Source organism: Hypanus sabinus, chromosome 8, assembly GCF_030144855.1.
Source record: "Hypanus sabinus isolate sHypSab1 chromosome 8, sHypSab1.hap1, whole genome shotgun sequence".
In the NCBI taxonomy this organism is placed as follows: domain Eukaryota; kingdom Metazoa; phylum Chordata; class Chondrichthyes; order Myliobatiformes; family Dasyatidae; genus Hypanus; species Hypanus sabinus.
In genome coordinates, this window is record NC_082713.1 from 20,285,209 (window position 1) to 20,307,989 (window position 22,781).

Below are 22,781 nucleotides of genomic sequence, written 5' to 3' on the forward strand. Positions count from 1 at the left end.
TTTAGGAGAAAAGGTCACCATTAAGTATCTTTTTTCATAATGGGTGAGGTTAAAAGGGTGGATTTTTTTGTGTGTGTGCCACGGGTTCGCCACCCCGGATCTGTTCCACAGCGTTGGCTCCCGTTTTACCAGGACCTGCAAAAGTGAAGGCAGTCATCACACTTTGGAGGAGGATGGCCATTTGTAGAATGTTAGTGAACTGAGCTAGCCTGTGAGAGGGGCAGAGTGAATCCGCTTGGCTCAGAGATGAGGATGTGTAGTGCACTTTCTCAACAAGCTGAGCCAGTGTTTCTAGGAATAATTGGAGATGCATTGAGGTCAATAGAATCAGTGCATGGAGCCCATTCTAACAATGGATGCCTTGTGGAATCAAAGATCAGTGTTAGATTAATGTAGTGGAGTTTACTTAGTTCCATTACTGTTCAGAGCGATGTTTCATACTCTCTTTATAAAGTTCTGAATTGTGATCAAAAATGTTGGGAGCAACACTATGCTGTTCACTAACTTGGATGCAATCCCTTGAAATGATTGGGGTTTGAGCTGAATAGCTTTTAGTTTCTCCTGTAGTTTCTTAGACAGTTCTTAAAATGACCTTGTATCTTCTGGCAGTCAGCATTTCTGTGAACTCACAACATGTGCAGTTTGCTTTTTTCTGTTGTCAGAGGCTGCTTGCAGTAAAATACTTCGACTTTCTGAAGCTAACAAGAATTGTTATGAAGAACTGGGCACAGCAGTGCCACTGAATTGATAGAAACTGCCGAGGCCTACCCGGACTGAAACGCAAGACATCGCCGTAGATGGATTTTCTCTTTGAGGCAACAAACACTAATCTGATTAATGAGCTGCTACTCAGATTTTTGAATGTATAAACATATTCGCAACAACTCAAAAGATGCAATAGATAGCAAAAGTAATGGGCCAGAACTTTCAGTGTAAGGTCAGTTGGGCTGGTAATTACCCATAATCACAACAGCAACTTCATTCACTTGCAAACAACAAGAAGTTGCTGTGTAACTTGTGTGGTTTAGATTTGTTGTGAACTACACTAGAACAGGGTTACACTGAGTGGCTGCTCTTCAAATGCTTTAGATGGTTCTGGAAATCATCTACTGATGTAGATGCAATACTAATTACTGCTAAATGATCTATTTGCATTTAAAAGTAAGTTTACAAGGGTAGAGTTTCACTTTTGCTTTTAATTGTTGATTTTTATGAAGTTACACACCCAAAAGGCTGGATGAACTTTGCAGGTCAGGCAGCATCCCTGGAAATGAACAGTCGATGTTTTGAGCTGAGACCCTTCTTCAAGACTTGAACAGATGATCTCCAACATCTGCAGAATTTCTCAAGTTTGTTATTTTTATAATGTATGCAATTTTGCTTTTAGCTTTTCCCTGTCAATCATCTAATCTGATAGTGTGTTCACTGTTTTAACTTCTTGCTGGATTTCAAATATTTAAACCAACTCGCCGTTTTGCTGTCCCCTGAGGGATTCGATGAATGCAGGTATGGCCATCACTGAGGCGTGGACTTCATGCCAGATTAAAGAGTCGAGGCCTGAGAGAAGGAAAAAGAAATGGTGTCAAGTAGCATTAGGCTGCAACAATTAAAGCATCAAGCCAGATTAAAGTGCCAAGGCCGAAGAGCGTAAAACAAACTGGTGTTCAGTGCTGTCTGCCTGCATTTGACACATATCCCGAATTTTTCTTACTACTACCAGGAGTCATGTCACACGGTTCAGATGCAGTTTTGACTTTTTGTAGATTCTACTGTGTTCCTTTGTGAGTGAGTGCCTGCAAGAAGATGAATCTCTAGATAGTATGCATACTTTGATAAGTCTACTTTTAACCTTGTTTTCTGGAGAGGCACAGTTATTTGTCCTGCCTGGTATTGTCCTGTATTCCCTGTACTGGATAAAGTTCTGTTTTCATCTGTTTAACGTAGGCTTGTATGGATAGTGAATAAGCATTTACTCTCTGATTATAGTAAAGAGTTTGAGTATTTTGTTACGTACCCCGTAACTGGGTGTCAGACCAGCAAAGACAAAAGTATCCGTTGGAGTCTGGTGGTACCAAAACTAAAGATGTTTATTAGTAAACTACACAATAATGTTAAAATTGTACAAGGCATTGGTAAGGCCAAATTTGGAATATTGTGTACAGTTCTGGTCACCGAATTATAGGAAAGATATCAATAAATTAGAGAGAGTGCAGAGACGATTTACTAGGATGTTACCTGGGTTTCAGCACTTAAGTTACAGAGAAAGGTTGAACAAGTTAGGTCTCTATTCATTGGAGCGTAGAAGGTTGAGGGGGGACTTGATAGAGGTATTTAAAATTATGAGAGGGATAGATAGAGTTGACGTGAATAGGCTGTTTCCATTGAGAATAGGGGAGATTCAAACGAGAGGACATGATTTGAGAGTTAGGGGGCAGAAATTTAAGGGAAACACGAGGGGGTATTTCTTTACTCAGAGAGTGATAGCTGTGTGGAATGAGCTTCCTGTAGAAGTAGTAGAGGCCAGTTCAGTTGTGTCATTTAAGGTAAAATTGGATAGGTATATGGACAGGAAAGGAGTGGAGGGTTATGGGCTGAGTGCGGGTAGGTGGGACTAGGTGAGATTAAGGGTTCGGCACGGACTAGGAGGGCTGAGATGGCCTGTTTCCGTGCTGTGATTGTTATATGGTTATTATACAATATCAAAAATGCAAATATACATATAAAACAAGTTAGCAGTAATAAACCTAAAAGTGTAGGAATAATAATAAGCAATAATAAACAAGCTCTATTGATGTCGAGGAGTAAATGAATTGTCATAGAAAGTTCAGTTCAGTTCATGCGTGCTGAGGTAGTTATGGTTGTTGTGTTGAAATTGTTGGAGAGAGTGAGCAAGAGGTAACAGCTACAGCAGCCAAACCTTTTTGTGGCTTTCTTAATCCGTCGTATCGTTGTGGTCATTCAGTTATGACCTCTCTGATCTTCAGCTAGACTTCTGTGGTGGACTCGTCACTCTGGCATGAGTGGACACACACACAGGTCCCCAGTGCTGTAACACTGTGAGCTTTACTGACCGATCTCCCGGTTCGGTCTCCGAAGCCCCCCATCTTTCCTGTGGGTTCCGACACTCAATCAGTGTCCACTGGTGTGTCTGAAGGGTGTCTCTCCAGGCCTGTCTTTTATCCCCACTCACGGGGTCTCAGCTATCCATCAATTCTGAATGACCTTGTCCATCAAATCAGGCCACTCCTGCTATCTCCTGAGGAATGTTAACAAGCAAAGTAGTAGAAGGTAAATAATCCTTGTAGAAGTCATAATACAGTAAATCAACAGTCTCTCTCCCCCTCTTATCTGTAGCAAAAGTTCTTGCCTGGGCTTTATCTCTCTCTCTCAATAGTAGCATAACTACAGCAATAGTTCGTAGTTCTCAGGAGGAGGGTTACGAATGGTTAACTCTGCACCCCATTGTCCATCAGGTCTGTTCATCACTCATAACAATTTGTTTTAATACTCAGGGAAGCAAGATCGCTCATTGTGATTACAATAATTAGAATTATTATAATCATGAAGATAATCATCTCAGTTGATCGCTGGCCATTTTTTTGGAAAGGGAATCCAAACAGCTTGAACACCACAGAGTAGGGCACAGTGGTAATGAATTTTGACATAAGACCATAAGACACTGGAGCAGAATTAGGCCATTTGGCCCATTGAGTCCACTCTGCCATTCGGCCGTGCCTGATTTATTATCTCTCTCAACCCCAACATGTGAAGGAGCAAACTGAAAGGTCACACGGAGCTGGTGTTTTGAAATAATGGATGTATTAGAAAAATCTGGTGCACACCAGGAGGCCTGTTGAAGCTGATCTACCTGAGCAAGAATTTCTTATATCCTTTAAAATTCGAAGTAAATTTATTATCAGAGTGTATATATTTCACCATATAAAACCTTGAGATTCATTTTCTAGCAGGCATACTCAATAAACCCATAATAGAATAATAATTATTTCAGAATTAGTAAAAGAGTGCACCAGCTTAGGTATTGAACCTGTGTGCAAAAGACAACAAACTACTAATATAAAAAGAAAGAAGTAATAATAAATAAATAAGCAATAAATATCAAGAACATGAGATCAAAGAGCTATTGAAATTGAGTTCATAGGTTGTGGGAACAGTTCAATGAATGGGCGAGTGAAGGTATTCCCACTGGCTCAAGGTCCTGATGGTTGAGGGGGAATAACTTCCTGAACCTGGTGGTGTGAGTCCTGAGGCTCCTGTACCTTCTTCCTGATGGCACCAGCAAGAAGAGAGCATGACCTGGGTGGTGGGGGTCCCTGATGATGGATGCTATTTTTCTGCAACAGCATTTTGTGTAGATGTGCTTAATGGTGGGAGGGCTATACCCATGATGGACTGGACTGTATCCACTAATTTTTGTAGGATTTTATAATCTAGGTTGATGAAACTACCAGTAAAACTATATTTTGATAACAGAATAATGGTTTCAAAAGTAATTAAATAACAGATTAGAGTAAAATAATTATTCATAGTACAAACAGTAAATCCAATTTTCTATTACTACAATGGGTGCACATTAGAACATAATTAATGAAGTTCCTATCACTATTGCATTCCATATCTCTATTTATGTTTGTAGCTCCTTTTTTCCACATCCCTATTTACTAGTTATTAGCACTCACTATTTAACACACAAACAGACCCTTTGGCCCATCTAGTCTGTGCCTATCTATTGTTCTGCCTAGTCTCATCGACCTGCATGCAGACCGTAGCCCTTCATTCCCCTCCCATTCCTGGTCATTCATTCGTTATGTCTCATGTTGTATGATGTGGGTGATCATGGTCTTTCCATGACCATGATTGTTCTTACAGAAGTGGTTTGCCATTGCCTTCTTCTGGGCAGTGTCTTTATAAGATATGTGACCTCAGCCATTATCAATACTCTTCAGAGATTGTCTGCCTGGTGTCAGTGGTCTCATAAACAGGACTTGATATGCACCAGCTGCTCATACGACCATCTACCACCTCCTCGCATGGCTTCACGTGACCCTGACTTCAGGGGGAGGGCGTGCTAAGCAGGTGCTGCACCTTGCCCAAGGGTGACCTGCAGGCTAGTGGAGGGAAGGAGTACACCCCCTTTGGTAGTGACGTATCTTCATCTAGTCAGGACTAGTTAACAGCCCTCACTATACTTTCCTCTTACAACAAGTTAATAAGATATCTTCAGAAACATCAGCATCGAGAGTTGGACGCATCTTTTGTAGATGAGAGATGTTTACGCAGGGAGGCTCAGCTAGCAGCTGGGTTTTAGCTCAGTGGAGAAGCCGCATGAGGCAAATTCTCTTTCACATTCACCTTGTTCTGATGTTTCTTTGCTGTCACCTATATGATTGGTTAGTGATTAAATTGTTAGACTCCCATTCAGATCTAAAGCTGCGAGTCTAAATCCTACCACAGGAGCAAGAGAATTGAAACTCACCAAGTTCTTAAAAGGCCAGTATCAGCAAAGTTGATCAGTGTTTGGAGTATTGTGTGCAGTTCTTGTCACTTAGCTACAGGAAGGATATCAATGAGATTGAAAACGTAAAAGGATGTTGCTGGGAAGTGAGGAGTTGGAGGGAAAGGTTAAACAGGTCAGGACTCTATTCCCTGGAAGGTAGCAGACTGAGGGAGATTCGATAGACGTATATATACAAAATTATCAGGGGTATAGATAGGGTGCAGACAATCAGGCTTTTTCCACTTTGGTGGGTGAGGTTAGAACTAGAGGTCTTGGGTTAAGAGTGAAAAATGAAATGTTGAAGGGGAGTATGGGGGGGTGGGGAAGCTTCTTCAGTTGGAGGGCGGTGAGAGTGTGGAACGAGCAGCCAGCGGAAGTGGTGGATGTGGTGGATTTCAACATTCAAGAGAAATTTGGGTAAGTCTAATGGGAGTGGTGTGGAGGGCTGTGGTCCAGGTGAGTCTCAATGGGACCTAGCAGAATAATAGTTTGGCACGGACTAGAATGGCTGTAGTGCCTGTTTTTGTGCTGTAGCACTCTATGACTTAATCATAAAACTAATTTTTTCCTCCATATAAATATTTCGTGTTCACTGAGGAAAGAAATTGTCATCAAGCCTAAAAGTGAATCCCATCTTGTTCACTGAATAGATGCAGGCATGCAGCAATATCTTATTCCCAGATAAACATCAAACCAACTCACCAACCATCCATGAACTGGTTCAAACTCGTCTGTCAGGGACGATACCGGAGTCGAAGTCAGTACAGCCAGCCTTTCTGAATTAATATACGTATGTCTCAGGGTAAATTGTCTGCAAGGCAGGAAAGAAAGCAACTGGGCCTTTTAATGTTTAACTGTGAATTAAAAATAACTTGACTTGCTGCATCATTTCCTGATATGATACCATCAAAGCCCATGAACATAAAAAGCCAAGAAAAAGTGATGGGCACTACCATAAGAAAGCAGTATCCATCATCAAGGACCTCCACCATGTTGTCTTCTCACTGCTGCTATCAGGAAGGAGGTAGAGGGGCCTTAGGTTCCCCCCCACCAACCAGGTTCAGGAACAGTTATTACCCTTCAACCATCAGGCTCCTTATCATGGGTAACTTCACTCACTGCAAGGCTGAACTGATTCCACAGCCTATGGACTCACTTTCATGGACCCTGCACTCATGTGTATATTGTGTCCCTTTGCACATTTGGTTGTTTGACTTTGCATGTAGTTTTCCATTGATTCTATTGCGTTTCTTTGTGTCTGCTGTGAATACCTGCTGGAAAATGAATCTTGATTACATTTGGTGGCATATACCAACTTTAATAATAAACTTACTTTGAATTTGGAAAGGTAGGAATCCTTATTTCCAAACCAATGTCAGATACAAGGGAAGATCTGCAGATGCTGGAAATCTGAGCAACACAGCAAAATGCTGGAGGAGCTCAGCAGGCCAGGTTATATCTATGGAAAGAGCACAGTTGGCATTTCTGGCTGAGATCCTTCAGCAGGATGCCGAGTCTTCGACTGTACTCTTTTCCATAGAAGCTAGTTGGCCTGCTGAGTTTCTCTAATGTCAAACACCAGATAGATTAATTAGTACCCTTACTTTGTTCTCCCCTGTGGTATTTATGGTAATTTTATCTTGCTAACTGGCCAGGTTTTCTGTGTAAATTTGATGTTGTGCAAATGTTTGAAATATTAGTGATTATTTTGTGTACATTTGTGTACATTTAAGTTTGTTATTATTGCTCCTTTTAAGCAGTCTTATCCAATTTGCTGTTGACTCAATAAGTGTATCCATAATTTTTCCTTTTATTGTTCACAAGGGCAACAAAGTCCATAGCATTGGTGCCTGCATTCTAACCTTGGCTCTGTGCTGAGTTTCCCATTCTGATCGTGACGGACGGAGTAGGTTTCCCCCCACTAATTTGTTTTCTCCCACTTGTTAGCAGGTTAATTGGTTACTGTAAATGAACCCTGGTGGAGCCTGCTGGCAGAAGACTGGGAGGAATTGATGGACATGCGAGAAAATGGGTTCCAGAAAGGGACTGGTGGGACTGCGCTGAGAGCCAGCAAAGTCCTGATGGGAGGAGTGGCCCACCCATATCATCATTTGAAATTACATCCCACTTCGCAGACTACACCCTTTCTAAATGGAACCAATTTTAAACTTCCTCTTTGATGACTTCCTCATTTTTTGGACAAGCATTCAATGAAGTATTTGTGTTCACTTTGACTGCCCAATATTAAAACAATTAAGATGTGTAAGATATGATTATACAGAAAGCTGCTGCAGTTAACATTATTTTTCATGTGGAGTTCACAGCCTTATTTGTAGGTTGAGAAGTTGAAGCTGTTGTATTTTATGAATGATATTCCCAGACTTGGAGTCAGGAGGTGAAAGGGTTACAGAAGCCAACGGCAGGATGCATGAACAAGTGAAAGGAAGTGGAATGGGAACTGGAGCTGGTAAACCTGCCTTGATGGGGAGGGCCTGATTAACACCAGTGGCTTAAACTGGGCCTGAAGGTTTGTTTTCTAAATGCAGTAACAGCTGTTTTGGCATCCTGTAGCTGAGGTGGTGTACCACTGATTTTACTCCTGTGCTGCAAATCCATTTATTCAAAATTTGCATCCTTAAAACCGATAGTGTAAACTGAGCTCCACGGCACGAGGTCTTGAACGGAGGCCAAGAAAGAGTGGATGTCGAGCGGATGTTTCCCATAGTGGGGGAGTCTAGGACCAGCGGGTGCAGTTTCAGCACAGAAGGATGTCCCTTTAGAACAGGGATGAAGAGGAATTTCCTCAGCCAGAGGCTGGTGAATCTGTGGAAATCACTGCCACAGAAGGCCAATTCATTGAAACATCCCATGCACCCACTACTGTGTTTAAAAAAAAAGCTACTTCCGCCAACTCAACCTATGTATTTCTCCAATGATCTTAAAATTTCTCTTTCTCTTGTATTAGCCATTTCTGCCCTGGGATAATGGCTCTGACTATCTACTCCAGCTGCAGCTATTATCATATTGTATATTATATATCTCTATCAATTCACCTCTCATCCAAAGTAAAAATCCCTAGCTCACTCAACCTCTCCTAATAAGACATGTTCTGTAATCCAGGCAGCATCCTGGTAAATCTCATCTGCACCTTCTCCAAAGCTTCCAGATCACTCTTATAATTTGTCCAGAGCTGAGCTAAACACAACACTCCAAGTGGTAAGGAACTGAAGTGTTGCTAATCCTATGTAGATCATACCACTGCTGATTAAAACAACAGTTTTCAATATTAATGGGAGCAATCACAATTACGGGTGGCAGGTTAGAGATGCGTCTCTACTGATGTAAGGTGCTCCTTCCCACTGCTAGCCTGCAGGTCACCCTTGGATGTAGCACCTGCTTAGTCCCCTTCCTCCCCGATCAGGGTCACGTGAAGCCTTGGGGGCAGGAATGTGCAGCTGGTGCACATCACGTCCTGGTTATGTGACCACTGACACCAGGTAGATAATCTCTGAAGAATATTAATAATAGCTGGGGTCACCCATCTTGTAAGGACACTGGCCAGAAGGAGGCAATGACAAACAACTTCTGTGGAAAAATTTGCCAAGAACAATCATGATCATTGAAAGACCATGATTGCCTACAACATCATATGACATGGCACATAATGAACTGTAACTAAGAATTTCGTTGAATGTTTTCCTTTTGATGAGAGAGCTTGAGACCAATTTCCAGAATGTAGAATTTGTACAATTTCTAGAATGACATATTGTCTTTTGCGAGGTGAATTACAGTTAATTGGGAGACATCAGCATCAGTACATTTTGGCCTAATTAAGCGGCTGTTCCAATTAGTCAAACTTTCATGGAAATAGTTTAAAAAGGTATAAAAAAGACAAACTGCCATTTAACTGAATAACAAATTGTGTAGTTAAATGAAATACAGAACAAAATCGAAGACTACCAAAACTGCTTAAGTATTATAAAACTGTGTATTAGCTCCTATAGTCATCAGCAGAGGAATTAATCCAGTGTACAGTGCCGTGTTCTTTTGAGTGACTGTAAATCAACAGAATCACTGCAGAAACCCAGTGCAGATAATGGACTGCCTTTGAAGTGCTTTGGATGATTACATCCTCCAAATTTTCATTTTGATTGTAAAGCTCGAGATAATTTTCGATACCTTCAAATTGTTCCTAGTTCCTAATTTGCTGGTAGTGAAATTGTTTCTTTTTCATTAAAACCAGCAGTGTAAACTGAGTTTCATGGCATGAGGTCTTGAAAGGCGAAGAAGGAGTGGACAAGGAGAGAACATTTCCAATAGTGAGAGAGTTTAGGACTAGAGGGCACAGCCTTGGAATAGAAGGATGTCCCTTTAAAACAGAAATGATGAGGAACTTCCTTCGCCAGTGGCTGGTGAATCTGTGGAATTCATTACTTCAGACGGCTGTGGAGGTCAAGTCATTGGGTGTGTTTGAAGTGGAGGTTAATAGGCTCTTAATTAGTAAGAGTGTCAAAGATTAGAGGGTGAAGGCATGAGAGTGCGGTGAGAAGGAAAATAAATCGGCTATGATCGAATGGTGGAGCAGACTCAATGGGCCGATTGGTATAACTCTGCTCCTATGCCTTAGGGGCATTAGATTATGCAAGGATTTTCCCATGCAGAGTGCTTAAATTAACAAAGTTATCAAAAGCTTTATGGTATTTAGCGATGAAGTGTGGAGTAGTCCCTTCTGACCCTTCAAGCCATGCTACCCCAGCAGGCCCTGGCAAACCCGATGCACCCTAACCTAATCGTGGGACAATTTATAATCACCAATTAACATTCTCAGTGTTTCTTTACATCGTGGGGGTAACTGGAGCCCCTGGAGAAAAGCCACTCATTCCATGGAGAGGACACACAGACACACCTTACAGAACAGCGCTGGAATTAAACTCCAGAATTCCTCAAGCTGTAACAGCTTCTTGCACTAACTGCTACGCTATCCTCATTCCCCCGTGTCTGTATGTGTGAGGGTGGGGGAGGAAGCACTTTAAGCTTCGAGAGATAATTCTGTAATTGACATAGGTGGCTGTAAATTATGTATAGTAAGTGCACAATTCTGGGAATAAGTGTAGGCTGGATGGACAGCTCAGAAAATGGCATTGCTATCATCGGAGCACAGAATGTCGAGAGAGTATTTGTCAGAGATATTTGGGATGACACTATGAACAAGCAGAGAAATGTTCTGGATAACACAAGGGTGTGCAACCACGAGGCACAGACTGAAAGTGAATGGTAAAGACGCAGAGACATTATCAGAGTAGATGAGGAAGTTCCAGGCATTTGGAAGACTTTCGATAACCCTGAACAACAAAGTTTTTTGAAGCTGTTGCTTCTTCAGCATTATTCTTTTGTTTATGATAGACAGCTTGAAGCTGAAGACAAGTATAATTTCAGACTACTGTACTTGTATCACGCAGGAATTTGGAGAAACAAGAAATTAACTTTTATTGAATATAATGCATTTAGTTGCATAACGGTGCTGACACTTCATATTAGTTCAACTAAGCTAAAAATATCTTGTTGATGATTTTCATTTGTACTCTATGTCTGAGTACCAGCTAAGTAACAAATATAGGTGATTTCAAAAAATGGTGCATGACGGGGTAACTTAATGATGATTTTCTTGATCAGCTTGCCAAAATCCATATGATACACCCTGAAGTATTCAGGAAGTAAAATCTTTGTTGTCTAGTGTAAGAGTAGTCAATATATGGAATTCTCAATCTGAGAGGAATGTGGAGGCTCATCAATGAGTTTATTGAGATCAAATAGATTATTTGATATAAAGGAAATTAAAGAATAAAGTTATCTCATAAGATTTATCAGTTTGGTTGAGTAAACGTATACTCTGTAAACAATAAAGTTCTGTCTTTTCCCACCCCAACCCCTTTTCCTTTCCCACTTATGGAGTGAAAATATTATTTTGTTATCATTGACCTAGGCTGTGAAGCCTGGGAAAGGGGTAGGATATGTGGGCATAATCCAGGGGTGGGTGTACTTCTATAATCCTGTTGCTCGGTGTTAGGATAAAGGGGAAAGGAAGCTCAATTTTATCGGTGTGGACTGCTCTGCTGCAGTGCAGTTTGTTGGGAGAGACAGTCGTTTGGAATGGTGGTGTGCTGTGTGATTTGAGGTCCCACTGCTTGGTCAGAAGATAAAGTGGGAAAGATCTGAATCACATCATTTAAAAATGTACTGATGTTTAAATGTTCCATCTTTTGTGTTGTTGCAGCTTACTCCTCGGCCGTGACAAAGTTTTCCCAGAGCCTGCATGCATTTCAGTTTGAATTCATTGGAGATACGTTAACAGACGATGAGATGAACATCGGTAAGGAACTGAAGTGTTGATGTATTTGTGTACGAGATTAATATTGGTAAGAACATAGCGCAGTAGAGCACAGTACAGGTTCACAATATTATGCCAGCCTTTTAATCTACTCAGCATAAATCTACCCCTTCCCTCCCACATAGCATTCCATTTTTCTGTCATCCATTTGTCTATCTAAGGGTCTGTTAAATCTCCCTAACGTAGCTGCCTCAACCACCACCTCTGGCAGTGTGTTCGACGCACCCACTACTGTGTGTAAAAAAAAACACTAACTCTTGACACCCCAACCTATGTATTTCTCCAGTGACCTTAAAATTACTCTCTTTTGTATTAGCCACTTCTGCCCTGGGATAAAGGCTCTGACTGTCTACTCTAGCTGCAGCTTGTATTATATTATTATATTATTCACCAATTTGCCTCTGATCCAAGGTGAAAAGGCCAAGCTCCCTCAACCTTTCCTCATAAGACATCTTCAATAATCCAGGCAGCATCCTGGTAAATCTTCTCTGCACCCTCTCCAAAGCTCCCACATCCTTCCTGTAATATCATGCCAAGAACTAAACATAGCTCTCCAAGTGGTAAGGAACTGAAGTCAAGTCAAGTCAAATTTATTTATAAAGCACACTTAAAAACAACCCATGTTGACCAAAGTGCTGTACAAACTGTAACAGGTAGCTAAAATCACAAATACAAGGAACACAGATATAAACAACAAGGCACTCAGCTTAAGGGCACAAAATAAACAACACACGAGCCTAGGTACAAGCCAAAAATCAGCCACATCAGGAAGATTCAAACGCTAGTGAATAAAGGTAAGTTTTGAGCCTGGATTTAAAAGAGTCGATGGAGGGGGCAGATCTGATAGGGAGGGGAATGCTGTTCCACAGTCTAGGGGCTGCAACAGCAAAGGCACGGTCACCCTGAACTTAAATTTAGATCACGGGACAACCAGGAGCCCCAAGTCAGCTGACCTGAGGGACCTGGAAGTAGAATAAGGGGTTAGGAGGTCTGCTATATAGGAGGGGGCCAGCCCATTTAGGGCTTTATAAACAAACAGGAGAACCTTAAAATCAATTCTGAACTGTACTGGCAGCCAGTGGAGAGAGGCCAGGATAGGAGTGATATGGTCCCTCTTCCGGACACCTGTCAGGAGCCTGGCTGTAGCGTTCTGGACTAGTTGCAGGCGGGACAGGGATGACTGACTAATCCCAGTATACAGGGAGTTGGAGTAGTCCAAGCGGGAGGATATAAGGGTGTGGACGACTTTCTCGAGATCTTTGAAAGAGAGAAACGGCTTGATTTTGGCAATAGTACGAAGCTGGAAAAAACTGACTTTCCCTACTGCATAAACTTGCTTGTCAAGCTTAAAGGCTGAATCAAAGTGTTTTGATTCCATACAGTGGAAGTGTTGCTAATTCCATACAGTGCTGATCTAAACACTAATGTTCAATATTAATGGTTGTACCCACAATTAAAAATTTAGTTGAGTGATTTCCTTTCGCCAAAATGCTGGGAATCCAATTTGAAAGAGTTTGAGACCAACCAGAAATTGGACAATTCCCAGAATGATATATTATCTGCTCATGTCAAATACAGTGGATTCCTGTTAATTGTGACATACCGGGACCGGTAAATTTAGCCCAATTAAATGGTGGTTAAAGAGGTATAAAAAAGACAATATGCTGCTTAACTGAGTAACAAATTACTTATTTACAAACGTTTGTAAATGAAATACAGAACAAATTACAACACTATCAAAACTATTACAGTCCTATAAAACTGTATTAGTTTGTAAAGTTATTGATGGAGGAATTAATCCAGTGTACTCTGCCCTCTTCTTTTCATTGACTGTAAATGAACAAATTAGCGCAGACACCTAGTGCAGATAATGGACTGCCTTCATACAATGCTTTTGTCGATTGTGCTTTCCAAATCTTCACTTTCCTTGTAACATTTGAGGTGATTGTCAATATCGTCAAATTCTTTATAGTTTCTAACTTGTTGAAGTGGTGAAATTGGATTGTCTTACCGCTTACTTCTCACCAACCATCAGTGACAAAATCCACTGCTTTTTGAATACAAACCCACATAAGTGATGCTGTTTAAAAATTGTTTGCTCTTACCACGGTGTAATGTCTAAAAGCCACACGATGTGCACAGAACTAACAATAGCTAGGAACTGTGCGGCAGCAGTTGCCTGTTCCAATTAAGCAGCATAGTGTCCCAAATAAACAAAGGAAATTGTGGCTATTTTCTGGATTAGTTTTTGTTCTTTAAGAGTTGTCCCAAATGTATGGCTGTCCTGAATAACCAATGGCCCAGATAAATGGAATTCACAGTATTATTGGGCTCACACTTTATTGATTTTTTTGTATAAATAGAAATAGTTTTTCTTTGCATAAACGGCTGTACTTGAGAACTGAGATCTGTGCATTTGTTACAATAAAAATGATAGAGTGCTTCTGGGAAAGGGGTAAGTTTCCAGGATCTGCTCTGAATATTATTTCTTGAGCTGCTGAATATGATTTGTTAGCATTGAGTTAATGAAAAGTTTTGGCTTCCTGGAACCTTCACTGAAAGTGAGAGCTTGCTTCACTTTGAGGTTTGATTTCAGGAGAATGCATGGGCATTTACTCCAGTCAGGAATGAACGAAGTTCTTGCTCACTTCCAGAGCCCCTCCCTAACACACTCCTCTGCCTGAAGAGGAGCACTTTGGGAAGAGACGCTTTTTTGATATCACAGCTGCTTCTAGAATTTCTAATATTCTTAACAGTCAGTCTGAATTTAGCATTTGCTGCAGTACAGCCTGCCTTGTTAATAAAAAGGTAGAAAATTTTAATGCCAAAGAGAGGGCAGTGGTTGACATAGCAGCCCCTGAAAATTTTGTTACAAAATCATCTACTGTTATAATAACATGGAAAACTCAACCAGGCTGTAAACTTAAATGACTGTGTCATAAGACAGTGTCATGAATGGCGGGAGACTTAACTGACAGTTCACTATGAAATCTTGAGGGCTTATGTAACTAAATGCAACAAAGCAGTTCACCTTGAGTGACAGTTGTACTTTTCTAAAATTAATTGTTTTCAACTATTGATTGAATATTAAACCCAGTCCCATTGATGGAATAGTTGCTGAAAGCATGTGAGGCTAAAAATGAGAGCTTTGCTGCATTTGTTACAGAAAAAATAAATAATATGAAATGTAATATAATACAGACCTCAAGTATAAATCTTGTTGAACCTCCACAAGCTCAACACTGAACTAAACTTCTTTACTGAAATAAGTAAATTTTCAAATTTTCAGAAATTGTTACTCAGCTAAAACTGCTTGTGTCCTTGATCCTATTCCCACAGGCTTTTTAAACAGAGTTTCTGAAATGCTGATCAACAGTGTACTCGACATAGTTAATTGCTCACTAGTTTCTGGCATTTTTCCGTATTCCCTAAAAGCTGCAGTCATTAAACCCCTGCTTAAGAAAAATAAGCTAGACTGCTCTATTTTGGACAGTTTTGGATCTATTTCCAACCTGACTTTTCGAAGTAAAATTTTGGAAAAAGTAATTTTTCAACATATAAATGATTACTTGAATAAAAGTAATTCCCCCCCCGCCCCCACTTTCTTTCGCCTGAGGCCTCCCGTCCCATGATCCTTTCCCTTCTCCAGCTCTGTATCACTTTCACCAATCACCTTTCCAGCTCTTAGATTCATCCCACCCCCTCCGGTCTTCTATCATTTCGCATTTCCCCCTCCCCCCCCCCCCCCACTACTTACTATCTTTCCTTTCGGCTAGTCCTGACGAAGAGTCTCGGCCCGAAACGTCGACAGCGCTTCTCCCTATAAATGCTGCCTGGCCTGCTGTGTTCCACCAACATTTTGTGTGTGTTGTTGTTTGAATTTCCAGCATCTGCAGATTTCCTCGTGTTTGCACTTGAATAAAAATTCTATTCTTGAAGTATCAATCATGTTTTAGATCTAATCATAGTACAGAAACTGTGCTATTGAAAGTAGTAAATAACTTACGGTTTAATGCCAACACAGGTAACATATCGGTTCTTAATCTCTTAGATTTGAGTGCAGCATTTGATACTGTAGATCACAGCAACCTCATAAACCACCTTTGTCAATGGGTAGGTCTTTCTGGTTTCAATCTGATATAACAGGAAGAAAATTATTTGTTGTGCGTCCAAAATCCATGATACTGTGTTTGGTGTGCCGCAAGGAACAATTCTTGGCCCATTGTTATCTTCACTCTGCATGTTCCCATTAAATCAGACTATTTCAAAGCACAAGATGAACCACAGTTATGCAGACAACACACAGCTGCATTTGTGTATTACCAGGACCCTGAGGCTGTAACTTCTCTGGTCTAGTATTCAACTAGCATTACAGAACGGAGTTTGAATTTTCTTAAACTAAATATGGAAAAACCAGAAATTTTGGTATTAGCAGTAGTCATAAAAAAATGTGAACCTTAGTAATAAACTTGATCATCTGGTCTTACAAATTAAGCTAGAAGTAAAGAATTTAGTTGTTATTACCGACTCTGAGCTAAATTTCAAATCACATTATTTATCATATTATTAAGACTGCTCTGTCATCTAAGGAATTTTGCAAGAGCTCAATTTCTTATTAGCATCTCATGATGCAGAAAAATTGATGCACAGTTTTGTTTTTAGCTGTTTAGTCTACCATAATGTGCTCTTTTCAGGACTGCCTAAGGAAGATATAAACCGGCTGCACCTTGTTCAAAATGCAGCAACAAGAATCTAAACGAGAAAAAAGAAAATCTGAGCACGTTTCACCAGTTTTGACGTCATTACACTGGCTGCCTGGGTACTTTAGGATCAATTTTAAAATGCTCTTTAATTATACTCTTAATTAAGGCAGGTCCTGTTTGACAACTTACTGGAGTTCTTTGAGGATTCAATGAGCTCATTGGATAGAAGGGAGCAGATGGACATTATTTACTTGGATTTCCAGAAGGTGTTTGATAACGACCACTTATCTATAAGATGATGCATAGAGTCGGGGGTGATGTATTCGCATGGATGGAGAATTGGTTAACCAAAAGAAAGCGGAGAGTTGGGATACGTGAGTGTTTCTCTGGTTGGCAAGCGATAGTGAGTGGTATATTACAGTGGATGGTGCTGGACCTGCAACTGTTCACGATATACGTTAACGGTCTGGAAGAGGGGACCGAGTGTAGTGTATCTAAGTTTGCTAATGACACTAAGTTAAGTGGAAAAGCAAATTGTGCGATGGGCGAGGATCTGGCAGATGGAGTACAATGTTGGTAAAATGCGAGGTCATCCACTTATTAGTGTTACATGTATGAAGACTCAGTGAAAAGCTTGTCGTACATACTGTTCATACAGGTCATTACACAGTGCATTGAGCTAGAGTAAAACAACATATTTCAGAACAAATGCCAGAGATTTTAAATCTGATTCTGCTGCTAAGGTAAAACAATAATAATGCAGACTGAAGTTTAAAAGATATTGGAAGAAGGGCAGTGTGGGTAATGTTAAAGTGGAAGATCATTACGAGGTAGATGGTGAGGCCAGGAGTCCATCTTATAGTCCAAAAGGTTCATTTCAGAGCTGGCTAACAGCAAGATAGAGGCCGTTCTTGACCCTGGTGGCAAGAGTTTTCAGGCTTTTATGTTTTCTGCCCAGTGGGAGAGGGAAGAAGAGAGAAAGTCTGGAGTAATGGGGGTTTTTAAAAATAACTTAGTTTACAAGCTGCCTCGATCTTTTGCAGACATTTATTTTGATGGAGGGAGCCTCTCTAATTCAGCTTTCAGCTGATAGATGGAACGTTGGATATTCCACAGAGGAATATTGTATTATTGCAAAGATTCCACTTGCCCAAACTTTTTTTAAAAAAGATAAATCCTGCACATCTGCTCTTGATTTCTGGAATGCTGGGCTCGTTCTGATTAGCTACTTTAACAGTATATTCCCACAGCAAAGTGATGCCATCAGCAAATACGAATGAACACTGAAGTGAATGATCAATATTAAAATGTAATTCAATGTTCAAAATTCAAAGTAAAGTTATTATCAAAGTACGTATTTATCACCAAATACTATCCTGAGATTCATTCACAGGCATTCACAGTAAATAATAAAATACAGCAGAATAAATGAAAAGCTACACACAAAGATTGACCCTAATGTGGAAAAGTAGGTAAACTGTGCAAATAAAAAATAAACCAATACTGTACGGTGTAAAAGATATATAGTTAGTGTGCTTAAGATGCTTGCACAGTACTGTAGTAATTTAAAAAAAAATTTTTTATTAGCTTTTCAAAACATTTTATAAATTAAAAACCCCAAATCCCAATGAGGAACATTAAAACAGTGCAAAATTAAGCATACAATAACAATATGCTACAAAGGAAGAGAATTTAGCAAAAAAAAAGCACCTAATTTAAAGACAAGTAAGCTTAGTGTCCTCCCCAAACCCCACAACACAAGAAAAAACAACAGCAACTCCAGACCAACCACAACACAATATAGAGAGTATAAGTCAGGACAGCCAAACTCCCAGACTGTGAATACACTCAGCAACAGTGGGTAATAATGCCTTCTGCCAGGAAAAAAAGGAGCTGAAAGCAAGGGACCGAAAAGAAAAAAAAACCCTAGTCAAGAGGAAGGTTATGAAAGTACTCGATAAAAGGTCCCCAGACCTTATAGAACTTTAGATCCGAATTGAGAACTGAATAATGAATTTTTTCAAGGTCCAAACAGGCCATGATGTCGTTAAGCCATTGAGCATGAGCGGGCGGGGCAACATCTCTCCGTCTGAGGAGGATCAAGCTTCTAGCCAGGAGAGAGGCAAAGGATAATATTCGGCACTTGGTCGGACCCAGACATAAATCTGTCTCGCCCCAAAAACCGAACAGAACAATTAAGGGGTTTGGTTCTAGGTGCTGATTCAGAATACACGATAACGTAGTGAAGACATCTTTCCAGAATTTCTCCAAGCTAGGACAGAACCAGTACATATGGATGAGAGAGGCCACGCCCCTCTTGCATTTATCACAGAGCGGACTAACGCTAGGGTAGAATCAAGATAGTTTAGATTTAGACAAATGGGCTCTATGAACAATCTTAAACTGTAAAAGGCAGTGGCGAGCACAAAGAGAGGTTGAGTTAACAGATTTGAGAACTGAATCCCAGCTCTCCTCAGATAAGGAGATATTTAAATCCTGCTCCCAGGCCATTTTGATTTTATCCATGGGGGCCCATCGTAAGGCTGCTAGTTTATCTCGGATGATTGATATTAAGCCTTTACCTAGTGGATTCATGGAAAGAAATAGGTCCATAGCATTTTTCGCAGGCATTTCAGGGAAGTTAGGAATTAAAGGAGCAATAAAGTGTCGGATTTGGAGATATCTGAAAAAATGAGCATTGGGCAGATTGAACTTAACAGAGAGCTGCTGAAAAGAAGCGAAGCGATTATCAATTAAAAGATCTTCAAAATGTCTAATGCCCTTCCTATACCAAACCTGGAATGCTGAATCATATGTAGTAGGTAAAAAAAAAAGGTGATTATGAGCAATAGGGCTGGAAACGGAAAACCCCTGGAAACCATAGCATTTCCTGATCTGAGCCCATATACGCAAAGTGTGTCTAACAAGAGGATTAGCTATTGATCTGGGCAGACTACTAGGGAGTGCAGAGCCAAGAAGTGCAGAGATAGATAATTCTTTAGTGGAGCTCAGCTCCATCGCCACCCAGTTAGGGCACTCGGGTTGGCCATGGAAGAAAGGCCAGAAGGTAGCACAACATATATTAGCTGCCCAATAATATAAACGAAAGTCAGGTAAAGCCATGCCACCCTCTTTTTTAGATTTTTGGAGATGGATTTTATTAATTCTAGAGCGCTTGTTCTGCCACAGATATGACAAAATAATAGAATCTAAGGAATCAAAAAAAGATTTAGGAATAAAAATTGGGATAGATTGAAATAGGTATAAAAATTTGGGGAGAACATACATTTTAACAACATCAATACGACCTACCAAAGACATAAAAAGAGGTGACCATTGTACCAGACTCTGTTTTATAGCATATGAAAGATTGGCAAAGTACTGTAGTAATTTTATGTATTGCACTGTACTGCAATATACGTGTGAGTGATGATAAACCTGATTCTGATATGGGTCTCTATTGTGGGCTGACTGTGGGAATGGGGTGGTGAGAGGGAATCATGGTTGGGAAAAGTGGAAGGGAAGGGAGAGGGGAGGGAGCGGGAAAGACCAGAGAGACATTCTGTAATAATCAATAAGAAAACAGTTTGGAATCAAATGACCTGGCCTGCTGTCTCAGTGTTGGGTGTGTCCGCACCCACACTACCCCCTGCCTCTGGCACTCCTTCTCAGTCACCTTCCCCACACCCCTCCCACAGCACTCCATCCTCGCCATTCCCAATATCTTTTGCTCCCTCTAGATTTACAAACTTGCTCTCTGCTCCACGTTGACAAATACAGTTCTGTACAAAATGTCTTTGGCACTCTCATCTAAATTAATCCATAGATTGTGGGATTAGTTCAGTGTTGTGGTGGATGAAGTTATCCACGCTGGTTCAGGAGTCTGATGGTTGAAGCATAATAAGTGTTTCTGAGCCTGGAGATGTGGGACCTCAGGTTCCTGTACCTCCTTTCTGATGGCAGTGAGAAGAGAGCATGGCCCTTTGGAGGTCCTTGATGATGTGGTGGGATGTGCTTCTAGCAGCCATACTCTCACTTAGTCCAGCTACAAACTATCTGCAGGAAGAGCTCAGTGGGTTGAGCCACTTCACTAGGAGGAAAGGAATTGTCCACACTGAATCATGATGCTAGGCTTCATCCCAAAGTGTCAACAGTTCCTTTCCTCTTGCAGAGTTTGCTCAGCCTGAAGTTCCTCCAGTAAAAAAAGAGACGAACATCAATTATTTTGTAGCGTGCGTGCGCGCGCGCACACACACACACACACACAAACACAAACACACAGAAACTCACACGCACACACACAAACACACACGTATGTGCGCGCGCACACACACACACACACATACACACAAACACAAACACACAGAAACACACACGCACACACACAAACACACACGTATGTGCGCGCGCGCACACACACACACACACACACACACACACACACACACACACTATTTACTATTTTACTAATCAGTGCAGACCATCAATGTAGGAATTAGACTAATATTCTCATTCTCTCTCTCTCTTTCTCTCTCTTGCTCATTATATATATAATCTCTCTCTTTCTGAATATAAAACACACAGGTTTGTTATCACTGACCTATATGACATGAAATTTGTTGTCACCTATCAAGGGATGTGCTGGCATTGGCTAGAGTCATGATAATAATGTAAGTTCATGATAATAATCCCAGGAATGAAAGAGTTAACACAAGGACATTTGATGATTCTGGACCTGTAGTTGCTAGAGTTTAGATGAATGAAGGAAGACCATTGAATCCTGTCGACTTTTGAAAGGTCTAGACAGAGTGGATGTGGAGAGGATGTTTCCCATGGTGGGGAGTCTGGAACCAGAGATACAATCTCAGAATAGGGGCACGTCCATTTAGAACAGAGATAACGAGGAATTTCTTTTGCCAGGGCTGGTGAATCTGTGGAATTTATTGCCGCAGGCAGTTGTGTAGGCCAGATCATTGGATATATTTAAGGAGGAGGCTGATAGGTTCTTGATTAATCAGGGCATTAAAGGTTACGGGGAAAAGGCAGGAGAATGGGGTGAAAGGCTAATAAATTGACCGTGATGGAATGGCTGAGCAGACTTGATGGGTTGAATGGCCTGCTTCTGCTCCTAGGTTTTATGGTTTGTCCCAAGTGCCATTGAAATGTTTTAATTTTTAAAAATGTTTTAAATACACAATTCATTACTTCCTGAACACAGGTTCCCCCGCTATCCAAAGGCAGAGCATTCCTATGAAACCATTTGTAAGCCGAAATGTCGTAAAGAGAAGAAGCAATTACCATTAATTTATATAGGAAAAATTTTTGAGCGTTCCCAGACCCAAAAAATAACCTACCAAATCAAACCAAATAACACATAAAACCTAAATTAACACAAACATATAGTAAAGGCAGGAATGATATGATAAATATACAGCCTACATGAAGTAGAAATATTGTACGTATGGTGTAGTTTCACTTATCAAAATTGGGAGGACAGCGAACCAAAATCGATTTTGCCTACGTATGTACATGCATGTGCACACAACTGCCCGCACAAGGCTTCACGGTCATGGTAGTCTTTCTCGGGGCAAACATACATATAAAGCAGGCGTCTTTCATCGTAAAAGTGAAAATCCTCTTTGGTTAGTGAAAACAGGTACTAATGTAGGTCTTTTGTAACAGCGAGCTGTCGTAAAGCAAATGTTTGAAAAACGGGGTGGGGGGCACGTATACTGCAGTTTCATTAAGTTAACTTTGTTGCGACGCATCTTTGAAAAATCCACAGATCTGTTGTTACCCTTTTTCCTCTTCTCCAGACACTGTCGGACAGTGATGCTTTCACTTGCTTGGACCTCAGTAGAATAGAAGAGCACACTTCCTTGAGAAATAACCATGGCATTAATCATCCATAATATATGCAAAAATTCCCCTTTAAGCATTTACATCCAAATATATGAATTGTGAGCAGGGCGTGGTATACATTCCCACATACCTGCTCTACAATATTAACGAGATCATGGCAGACCTCTCTGTAACCATGACTCATTAGGGTGTCAACGGCAGGGCAATGGGTAGCATAACACCTTACAGCGCCAGTAATCAGGGTTCAGTTCCTGCTACTCTCTGTAAGGAATTTGTGTTTTCTCCTGGTTCCCTGTTCTTTCTTTCCCCCCCC

At 40.7% G+C, this 22,781-nt stretch overlaps 1 protein-coding gene across 1 annotated transcript in view; it reads left to right on the forward strand.

Annotated features, from left to right (window-relative positions):
* The window catches only part of ophn1 (oligophrenin 1), a 231,309-nt gene that overhangs the window by 58,551 nt on the left and 149,977 nt on the right, over positions 1-22,781 (forward strand). The window contains exon 2 of the mRNA XM_059976800.1: positions 11,790-11,885. Within this exon, the coding sequence (XP_059832783.1) occupies positions 11,790-11,885 (96 nt within the window). The remainder of the gene's footprint in view (positions 1-11,789; positions 11,886-22,781) is intronic.